General features: G+C 36.2%; 1 protein-coding gene across 3 annotated transcripts in view; it reads left to right on the top strand.

The window, feature by feature from the left end:
* The window catches only part of LOC109449436 (multiple epidermal growth factor-like domains protein 6), a 731,002-nt gene that overhangs the window by 671,888 nt on the left and 47,024 nt on the right, over window positions 1-12,090 (top strand). The window contains exon 25 of one of the 3 annotated variants that reach the window (XM_074327516.1): window positions 3,466-3,804. The exons of the other annotated variants lie outside the window; for them this stretch is intronic. Within the exon in view, the coding sequence (XP_074183617.1) occupies window positions 3,466-3,476 (11 nt within the window). The 3' untranslated portion in view covers window positions 3,477-3,804. Of the gene's footprint in view, window positions 1-3,465; window positions 3,805-12,090 lie in introns of those variants that run through there. 3 annotated transcript variants of the gene reach the window in all.

Here is a 12,090-nt window from a genome sequence, read left to right on the forward strand (position 1 = left end):
TACTTTGTTTCTAATATTATGGTTTGAACACTTAACACTCTTTGAGAAAATGTCTGTAGCAATTCATCCTAAATCTAAATTTTATCCCTTCACCCTACATATCTACAGAAATTCTTTTTGAAGCACTTAGTCAACATCAGGACTATGGCTGTAAAGACGTAAAGCACTTGCCAGTAATCACTGATAACAAAACACTTCAGGAACAATAGAAAGCCAGTATTTTTTATTTAGAAAGTTGGTTTAAACTAAGAACACTTCTCTCCTCTTTGTTGACCAAGTCTTCCTTCTTTAAAAGACACTTCTGAGGCAGATAAAGAAATTTACACTCACTATTCATAGGGTGTTTAATCTTTGTATTCTCATGATGACAAACTGAGGGCCATTAGACAAAGAGACTCTCCTGATGACAGAGGTGGATCCCCAGTGAAAAGAATCAAGTGACGGTGAATCAGCACAAGGTTTTGTAACCATAGTTACTTTAAGTGTAAGATTATAAATGTATTGTTTCCATTATGAAAAATGCATTGACATTTCTTTATGTTTAGTCTTAGAAACCTTGTTATCATGGGTAGCCTGCTAACTTACTTATCTCTTCAGAGATGGGGAGGCTTAATTAACATTTAAACATTAACCTTGAAGATATGTCTTGGGAGGTAGCCAGGGTGAGGGATAGAACTCTATGAAAATGAAATGGAGTCTTCTCTAGAAATGCTTAAATTCTGAGACATTACCTCCTATGTCGTTATAAATGCACCTGAATGAAGTGAAGGGTAAAATCGGGGTACTTTGGAAAGCAATTCTTAAAAACAAAATTGCTATATGTTTTGTAACTAACCATTCATCTAGTTGTAGCAGATGTTTTCTTGTAAATAGTAAAAAAATATTTACAGTAAACCATTGGAATAATTCACATATTCATAACAATGAAGTAGAATATTCTTGTATGATTAGATTGTCACCACATTTGGGGAAATTACTGTCTCAGATTTTTTTTCTCCCTTTGTAGCAAATATCCTGACAACCACACAAATTAATCATTTGCATGAGAGGCTGACTATTGTAAACCACTATCTACTATAGAAGTATTGTATTGCTGCTATTTCCATCGGGATTTTAAAGAGCGGATACCAGTGTGAGTTTTCCCTAACTATTATAATAAATTTTCAGGGTAAAGAGTTTTCAACTGGCTTTCCAAAAATATTCCAACAGTAGCCTTTTCTTAGATATTTTCTAAAGTTTCTTTCTACCTTGTAAAGCAAAGAGAAACTTAACTTTCACAAAGCCGGACTATATCACTTAATAGGATAATTCTTCCCCAACTTGACATCCCATGTTTACCTGAGTCATATGCATCCTGCAGAATTTAGTTTAAACGTAATTTTCTCAAAGAAATCTTCTGCTTCTCTGCACCAAATTAACCATCCCACTACCCCACTACATGATCACATTTACACCCTCATAGCACCCTAAATTTCTTCATATGACCTACCACTTTTCATTCTTATCAGTGCCTGTCTTCTCCACCATCAAATATGAAACTATGTCAAAACAGAAACCTTATCTATACTTTAGCAGTGCTTCTTCCTTAGAACCAAACATAGTGCCTTGCACATAGCAGGCCCTCCAGAAATGTTGGCTGAATTAATAAAACTGATGTATCAAATATACTCTATTAGGGTCTTTGAAGCATGAGATTTTTTTATAATATTTTTATTAGTTTTACCTGAGAAAGGAGATGAAGATTACAACTCCATACTTTGGAAATCAAAATCTAGAACATCTGAATTGAGGCACACCCACAGTTAGTGACACACTCTACCATCTTGGGGAAAATTTAAGGCTTTCTCTCTCATTCTAACCAATGTTCTACCTCAGATGGAGGATAATCATAAATAAAGGGCAGTGTTAAGTCATAAACAAGGATATGGAACCCTCCCTGTGACAATGGAAGAGGTTAAAACATCTTATTCCAATCGTAAATTTTCTTTGTAATTGGGAATTGATTATAAGCTCTTGGTAGTTAAGAATACATGCTGTAGTGGAGAGAAATTAAGACTCGTAGATGAAAAAGGGGTGTTGTAATACATGCAACTGAAAGTAACCTCACAGGGTGATCTGATTATAAATTCCTAACTGGGCAGGTCATGGTGGGTAGTCATGTCTCAGGCATGTAACTTCTTTAGTAAAAGTTTTAAGCAAGCCCTGTCCATTGTTCTTGTGCATCCCCAGTAACACACACTTAGATGCCAAAAGTAATCCTCTTTCCAGACTCATAATCTTGTTAACTATCCTATATCTTTCTCCTACCTTTGTGTAATCTTCCTTAGTTCCCTCCTTAATTCCAAAGATATAAAAGAAACTGAAAAACTGTCCTTCTCTGGAGCATTGGAGATCTTCCCAGGATTGTCATCAGTTTGGGCTCAAATAAATTCTTATAAAAATCTAGAAGTTTCTTATGTTGACAGACTGTATACTCAACAGATGCCTTTGAAAAGTATATATTATTATTCTTTCTATTTACCTGGACCAGGACATTTGCTTCGTTTTAGGTAAAATGGTAATACTGTTTCATTTTAAAGAGAAATTGTCTAGTAAAAGTTTTAAATTATCTTCTTTGTAGAATCTCCCTATTTTCAGGGAATTGAAATAATAATTCTAGGTAATTACAATTTAGACTGAGGAGAAGAGACAAATCTCCTGTGCAAAAGAATTCCAAATAATGTACATAGGTACTCTACCCCGAAGGAGGTGGAGCATAACTCCCCGTTACTTAAGTACGAGCTGTGAATAGTGACTTCTTTCCAAAGAACGTCGTATGAAAGGGTGGGGTGGGAGGAAAGAGTAACTTTACAGAGGAGAAATCTTATGAGCACTCCCTCAGGTAGGTGGTTAACAGTGATAAGTCATGTTGGTAGCTTGTACCCTTGACTTAATATGATGAAAACGAGACCTTACTTGAGTGATCTTACTCCTCCTCATCTCAGTCTAGTCATGAGAAAAACATCAGCCAAATCCCAATAGAGGGATGTTCCACAAAATATCTCAGCAGTACTTCTCAAAATGATCAAGGTCATCAAAAACAAAGAAAGTCAGAAATTGTCACACCAAGGGGAGCACAAGGTAACATGCAACTAAATGTAACATGGTGTCCTGGATGGGCTAGGACACTAGGTTAAAACAAGGAAATCTCAGTAAAGGGTGCACTCTAGTTAACGATAATGTGTCGATATCAGTTCGTTAGTTGTAAAAAGTGCACTGTGCTAATGTAAGATGCTAATAGAGGAAACTATGTGTGGGAATTCTCTGTAGTATATGTGCAATTTTTCTTTAAATCTGAAATTGTTCTCAATTAGAGTTTCTCTTTTTAATTATTCTTTGAGTTTCAAGATTTTGCTAGAAAAAAATCTTGTAGTCATAAATTTAATCCTATTTACTCTAGCTGTTTTAACTGTATTTGTTTCCTAGGGCTGCCATAAAGAAGGACCACAGGCTGTGTGGCTTGAACAACAAAATTGTCTCACAGTTCTGGTAGAAGTCTGAGATCAAGATGTTAGCAGGGTTGGTTCTTTCTGAGTTCTGTGAAGACAAATCTGTCTCTTGCCTCTTGCCTAGCTTCTGATGGTTTGCTGGCAACCTTTGGCCACCCTTGGCTTATAGCTGCATCATCACCCTGATCTCTGCCTTTATCTTCAATGGTGTTCTCCCTGTGTTCATGTCTGCCCCTCTCCAGTGGGGAAAGGTGGTCTTTTCAACAAATGATACTGGAAAATTGGCTATACATAGGAAAAATAAAAGAAACTTAAACTTCACAAACATCAATTCCATATGTATCATAGATTTACATGTGAAAAGGAAAACAATAAAGCACATAAAAGATAATATAGGAGAATTGTATTCATAATCTCATTATAGGTGAAATTTTTTTAAATGTGAAACAAAAGTGCTAACCATTAGGAAAGATTGATAAATGGTGTTATATAGTAATATTGAACATTTTTGTTCATAAAATATACCATTAAGACAGTTAAAAATAAACCACCAAGAGAGGAAACATGCTTTCAACACATACTACTGGTAAAGAGGTTTTTTTCCCCAGATTATATAAAGAACTCCCAGATAGAAAAAAGAGAGAGTCAGATAACCCAACAGAAAAAAATAAAAAAAAGGACAAGAGAACTGAATGGGCATTACACACTCACACGTGCACGTGCACACACACACACACACACACACACACACACACAATGATAGTAAATAGTCAGTAAAAATATGGACTATATGAAAAGGTACTCATCCTCATTATTCATCAGAAAAATACAAATTAAAATCACCTAAAGAATGGCTGAATTTTATAGTACTGATAATAATAAATATTAAGGGGCAATGGGAATTCTCACAGACTAGTATTGACTAAAGCTGACCATATTTTATGACCGTGTACTTTTACTCTTCAATATATATATATACCCAAGTTAATGCAGAACCTGCATACCAGGAGACATGCCCAAAAATATGCATTGCAAGATTATGTACCATCATCAAAACTGAAAACAATGTTCTTCAACACTATGGCTAAATAACTTGCAACATATCCATGAATGAATGGATGTAATGTTGAGTAAAAGAGGCCAGGAATTATATAAATATATATATATATATGGTGTGTTTCAATAAAATTTAAATAAAGTTTTAAAACAGGAAAAACTGGAGTGTTTAACAACACATCAGGCAGTCTCTCTTAACAAGAAAGCTATGACGAAACTAGTAGTTGATATTTCAGTTCACTAATTCAATATTTTTCTTTTCTTTTTTGAGAGTGTTATCTCAAAGCAAATGTCTGTGTAACTCTCATCACAGCCATGAATTAAAACACTGTCAGTGCTTAGGAGACCCCTTTGTGCTCCTTCTTAATTACTTCCTCCCCCTCAAAATTACCAGTACTTTGAATGGTATATGTTTCTTTTGATTTTTATCCTAGCTCAATTCTAGAAATTGATTGAGCACTATTAACAGATAACAGAAAAGGGACACAGAGCAGTATGATCATATCAGACCAAGAAGAAGAGTCTATGGTCAGGGTGAGCAAAAGTTCCATCTCCCTTGACAGTTTCATTGATCGGTACTCTGATCTTAGAACCACTCATGAGCCAAAGAAGAAAGTGTTCTATGATCAGTTACTAATATCTACCATCTTAGTCCCTCCAGGCTACTATAACAGAGTACCACCAACTGGGTATTTGAACAGAAATTTTTTCTCATAGTTCTGGAAGCTGGGAAGTCCAGGATCAATGCACCGGCACAGTCACTTCCTGGTGACAACCCTCTTCCTGGTTCATAGCCTGTGGCACCTTCTCTCTGTGTCTCACATGGTGAAAGGGATTAGTCAGCTCTGTGGGGCTTCTTAAAAGGCACTAATCCCATCCATGAAGGCTCCAACCTCATGACCTAATCAGCTCCCAAAGGTCCTACCTTCTAATACTATTACATTGGGCATTAGGATTTTAACATATGAATTCTGGGGAAACACAAATTTGGGGGAAACATTCAGACCATAGCATCTACTGTTTAGTAGATATTTGCCATATTTGTTCTAAATTATACAGTTCCCAGGAAAGAGATTAGCTCCAAATCCTGCTGAAAGATAAATTTTGGAGGGAATGGTTGAGTTAAGCCTGGGCTTAAACAGACGCTCCAAATCTTGTCATATAAAATTAGCTTTCATTTTCCCTTCCGAATAAAAGGAGGGTGTGTGTATTTTGAGAGAGAGAGTGTGTGTAATGGAGTGGGGTGGAATGTGAGGTGGGGAATGATTTCTCAGTAACAGTAAATCACTAGGTAGCTGCTCAGCAGAGAGAGAGAGATGATGTAAGATTGACTTGGAGTACAAAGATTTCTCTTAGCATAATCTTTTTACATTTATATTTTAAAAGTACTATTGATTTAGGATAAATATTGGAAAATACTTAGAAAAAATATTGGAAATGGCACCAACTTGGAACCAGAACCTTGGTTTCTAATTTCAGTTATGTCACCAGTTAGGTGTGTAGACTTGTGCGAATTACTTTTCTTCTCCAGACCTCTGCTGCTTTACCTGTCAAGTCAGCAATTAAGACAACGTGGTCTCTTCATTTCCTTCCAACTCTAATTGTCTGTAATTCTATGATGGAGACCTTTTGATTAAGTGGAAAAACTGTGTCAGGCCTTTGTGACATAGAGTATGTTACTTAGCCTATGTGAGCCTCATTTCCTCATCTGTAAAATGGGAGTGAATATATCTACATCATTTGATTGTGAACATTACAGAGATGAAATCGTTAATTGCTCAGCCTGGCGCCTAGACCTTAGGGAGCTTCCAAAAATAGTAAATTGTAATTAGGGCCGAAATTATCTGCATAAAACTATTTCACCTACTTCAGACTCTGGGAATTTTCCTTTATTCTGACCTCAGAACAATTAGTGTCTGGGTCAATCATTTGGTAATCCATTCATCATGTGACATCTCTCCCATAACATTTATGTTTTAAATATTGCATAAATGTTATATTACATTACTAATAATGATAATAGCGGCCATTTATCCATCACTGACTATGTGCCAGGCACCGTGCTAGGTAATTGCATATAATCCTCATAGCAGCAGTGTGAAGTAGATGTTTCCTTGCTTAAGGGTTAGGTCCAGGTCATATTTCATTAAATATCTCCACAGCACCAAGCATAACTTGAACGCAGTAGATGCTCATTACATATATTTTTGATTGACTGAAATGTGGCAGCGGGTCCCCTGCATCTCCCTCCAATGTATGTAGTTATTTGATTTATAAGAAATTTCTGTCCCTGACTGTGGTCAGCTATTGAATTTATGTTTGACGAGAAAATCGTAGAGTTTGGCAACTCTGCAGTGATAGGTGATGTGTGATTCATTTGGGGGAAGAATAGACATTTTCTATTCAGACTTTGAATTCCTAGGTCTTATGGTTAGTCAATCATGTCTGTAGGAATGCATGGCTGAGCGGACAGAGTCAAAGGTAGGAGACTTCAATCTAAATTACTCCATTGTGTGTTTCCAGATATCATCTTGGTGCCCATTGGTAATATTTTCTATAGCCACTGCTCAAACATAAGAGAAGAATACAGTCTGGTGTTTGTTCATCTTAAGAGATATTTGTAATTCAGGAAGCCGGGTCCAAGCTGGAAGCAGTGGGTACCTAAGATGCAGAACATCCTGACCCTTCAAAGCTGCCAGGATATTTCCTAAATAAGTCACATCTGTCTGTATCCCAAGAAGCTGCGTGGGTTGACATACAATGGGAGATTCATGGGAACACGCCCTTCACAAAAGAAGCTTCAAAGCAGGAATTAAAAACTGGTTCTGGAAGCTTCTCACCATCAGAGGTAGCAGGGTGTGAGCTGGCAGACGTCTCGGAGAGCCACGTTCCAGCGGCTACTCTCAACCCTCACCCCCAGGAGGTTGGCGCAGCAGTTCCTCCACAAGTAACTGCTCTTGGCCTCCTTAAATTACCCCCCAGGTTCCCAATGGATGTTTTTCTTCACTTCCTCTATGAAATTACTTAAGTCTGGGTACTGGTCGGGGCAGGAGAGTAGTATGGTAGGTGCACAACAATTTCGGTTTCACCATCGGGAGAAATAGTCCTGTAAACACTTTCAAAGAGAGCCCACCAAGTCCTTCAGAAGGAAGAGGAGGCCAATGTCATGAATATGATTATTGTAATGGAGCAAAATGTCTGATCCTTTGGGATTCTGTTAAATCCAGCCATATCCCTGAGAAACATGAAACCTGAAGCAGATTTATTAATTAGGGCTTATGAGGGGCACAGAAAAGGCAGAGTGAGGGCTTTTTTTAGTTTCAGAGACAGAGCTCCATTCTAATCTATTTCTTTCCATGGGGGTAACTCCTGTATCTTTTTTTCTTTTCTTCAACCAAACATTTTGAGCTACATGCTCACAATATCCCTGTTGTGCCAAAGATTATTTTCAATTCAAAAAGAGAGCAGAAAAAAATTTTTTTTAAATGAATCAGTAGGTGGAGCTCTTTCTTTTTATTTATTTTTCAATTCAAGGTCCCATTTTTTGCGAGGGACCCAGAGCTTTTGAATAAAAATATAGGCATTTTAAAAATGAAAACACATATATGATGTGCTTTCCTAATTGAAAGAGTATATTGTGAAATCATTACTGTCACAGAACATTTGTGTTGCATGCGAACGCTTAAGCAAAGAAAATATATAAACCTAAATTGACTTTAGCAATTTGAAAGTGATAGTGGACATCTGTGTTCAATAACTTTTTGCTGGTAACTGGTGTTTAATATTTCATGTCAAATCAAGAAGAGTGATAGAAGGTTTTCTAACCCAGAGATGGCTGGCATTTTCACAGCACAGCCTGCCCTTTGTCATACTCACCATAAAGAAACCTGCTGTAGTGAGGGTTGAAATTGCACCAGTGTGACTCCTTTTTTGGAACTTACATAAACTTCCAGAATACACTGGTCTCTATTTTACTTTAGAATGATGTCTATAAGAAAAAGAAAAAAAAAGTTAAAGGACTTCCAAAGTTCATTATTTATATAAGGGAAAAAGGGGTGTGTGTGTGTGTGTGTGTGTGTGTGTGTGTGTGTGTGTGTGTGTGTTGGGGTTGGGGAGCTCTTGAAAGAAATTATAGAAGAATAAATCATCTAGAACAAATCTTACCTTTGTGTTTTCATCAATCCTGATTCTCTCCTAGTTGGTGTGCAGTGATGTTTAGGAACTTAGTTGCCAATAGAAACATACCTTCTTAAGGCTCACAATGAAGTGTCTACATAGTATTTAATGTTTATGTAGTTAGGCAGGTTGGAGGTAGGGAGTGGAGAGTAAGGGCAAGAGCTTCTTACTTTATCAATTTATAATATATTTTTGCATATCATCTTAGACATGAAATCTTGATTCTAAATATGTGTCTTAACAACAAATGTGATAAAATGAAAGACCAAGGGGACAGCATTATTCTTTGAATGCACCATGTTAGAACTTAGTCCTGAAAATTGTCATGTTGACCTACTAGTCACGTTAGGTCATGCTGACCTCCAGGTCTTCTTCCATTCAATTCTCAGGAGGCTGGACTCGAGGAGCTGCTTTGAGTCATATGTAATGAAAGTAAAATAAGAAGGCTCATAGAGTTTGAGTTAGTTTAGACATCTGGCGTCTTGGCATAGTTCATATTCATATTGATATAAGAGGGCTGTATATCTGAGCAAAAAAGTGTCCCCCTCCAATCCCCTAATAATAATGTGGTCCAGATCTTTATATAGGTGTGTGCTCTTCTTCATTTTTAAAGAGACTGATTCTAGCAGCAAAAAGCAAGATGAGGAAAGAATCCAGAAAACTGGAGTAATTTGCCTACGTGCTTAGATTCATCTAATTTAGGTTCAAGAATGGAAGGATGTAGAATTAAGCAAGTAATTTAAATTTTTTATAGAAAAATTTCTATCACCAAAAATCTGTTAGAACTAATGAATTCAGTAAAGTTGCAGGATACAAAATCAGTATACATAAACCTGTTCTTATTTTATACCTTAGCAATGAACTATCAGAAGCAGAAATTTAAAAAACAATCCATTTACTATTATATCAAAAAGAATAAAATACCTAAGCATAAATTGAACTAAGGAGGTGAAAATATCTATACACTGAAAACTACAAGGCATTAATGAAAGAAACTGAAGAAGAGACAAATAAATGGAAAAACATGGAAGAGTTAATATTTAAAATGTCCATACTACCCAAAGAAATCTACAGATTCAATGTAATCCCAATCAAAATTCAATGGCACTTTTCAGAGAACTACAACAAACCAATCTTAAAATTTGTATGAAATCACAACAGACCTCAAGTAGCCAAGGCAATCTTGAAAAGAAAGAACATAGCTGGAGGTACCACACTTCCTGATTTCAAACATATTACAAAACTATAGTAATCAAAACAGTGTGGTAATGACATTAAAAACAAATGCATAGATCAACGGACCAGAATAGAGAGCCCAGAAACAAGCCTACACATATATGGTCAATTAATTTATGACAAAGGTGCCAAGAACATACAATGGGGAAAGGAGAACCTGTTCAATAAATGGTGTTGGGAAAGATGGACAGCCACACACAAAAGAACAAAACTGGACTCCTATCTTACCCCATAGAGAAAAACAACTCTCAAAAACATGAATGTAAGACTTGAAACCATAAAATTCCTAGAAGAAAACAGAGAGGCAAGAAATCTCCTTGACATAGGTCTTGGCAATGATTTTTTTTTTGGATTTCACACCAAAGTAAATGCAATAAAAGGAAAAATAAAGAAACTGAACTACATCAAACTAGAAACTCTTGAACAGCAAAGGAAACCACCAACAAAATAAAAAGGCAGCTTATGGATTGGAAGAAAATATTTGCAAATCATATCTACTAAGGAGTTAATATCTAAAATACATAAGCAACTCATAAAATTCTGTAGCAAAAAAGAAACAAGCAATCCAATTAAAAAATGGGCAGAAGAAATGAACAGATGTTTCCTTTTCAAAGAAGATGTACAAATGGTCAACAGGTACATGAGAACGTACTCAATATCACTAATCATAGGGAAAATGCAAATTAAACCACAATATCACCTCACACCTGTTAGAAAGGCTATCATCAAGAAAGCAAAAGATAACAAGTGTCTGCAAGGATATGAAGAAAAAGTAACCCTCATGCACTGTTGGTGAAACTGTAAATTGGTTCAGCCATTATTGAAAACAGTACAAAGGCTCCTTAAAAAATTAAAAATAACACTAGTATATGAACCAGCAATTCCACTTCTGAGTATTTATCCCAAGGAAGCAAATCACTGTTTCGAAAAGCCATCTGCTCCCTTGTGTTTGTCACACAGTGAAGCATTATTTATAATAACCAAGACATGACAACAACCCAAGTGTCCATTGATGGATGAATGGGGGGAAAATGTTATACCTATATATGTACTCATACATACATCAATGGAATATTATTCAGCCATAAAAAGAAGAAAATCTTGCCCTTTTTGACATGGATGGAACTTGAGGGCATCATGGGAAGTGAAATACAAATACTATATGATCTCACTTATACGTGTAATCTTTTAAAAAAACTAAAGTCATAGAAACAAAGAACAGATTGGTGGTTGCCAGAAGCAGAGCGTGGGATTGGGGGAAATGGGCAAAGCTGGTCAAAAAGTACAAACTTCCAGCTATGAGATTAGTAAATCCTGGGAATGAAATGTATAGCATCGTGACTATAGTTAACAACGCTCTACTGTATATTTGAAAGTTGCTAAAAGAGTAGATATTAAAAGTTCTTATCACAAAAAAAAAAAAAATTTGTGCCTATGTGAGGTGATGGATGGTAACCAGATTTGTAGTAACCATTTTGCAATATATATATATGTCAAGTCATTATGTTCTACACCTAAAACTAATATATGTCAATTATAGTTCAATTTTTCTTTTAAAAAAGAATGAATCAAGTCTATATGTACTAATTTAGAAAAATTTGGGAAATCTCAGCAACAAAGGAGAAAACAGAACAGACAAAAGAGTAGGAACATACTCAGTGATATGATAGAGTCTAATGGCAAACCAAGCTAATTTTGTCCTGAAAAATATATATCTGTGGGCAAATCTAGGTACCTGAACACAATAAATCACATAGAGAGGGCATAGGGAACTCCTTTTTTTCAAAGTGGCATTAGTCAATATTGTAATATTTTCCATTTCTCTTTATGTCTTGCAAAATTACAGCCATCTTATTATTTGATCATTATTAATCTCCGATGAGGACCAAGGAAGTGTAAGCATCTTTCTTGTTGGGGATATATAGAAAAAGGTAGCTAACAATGAATTTTTCCCAAGAATCTTTGTGAGTGTGTTTGTCCAAGAAGCTAAGCAGCATGGATGGGGCTGATGGCAGGGGCCTCACGGCCACAGCCTAATAAACTGTTTTTCTCTTAAGGCAGGAAACTACAGTTGGCTACCAGACGTGGGCATTCAGTGTGTACATGCAGGACCCCAAGCTGATCTCCCTGGCAG

The sequence above is a fragment of the Rhinolophus sinicus genome, linkage group LG01 (genome assembly GCF_036562045.2).
Source record: "Rhinolophus sinicus isolate RSC01 linkage group LG01, ASM3656204v1, whole genome shotgun sequence".
Taxonomy (NCBI): Eukaryota; Metazoa; Chordata; class Mammalia; order Chiroptera; family Rhinolophidae; genus Rhinolophus; species Rhinolophus sinicus.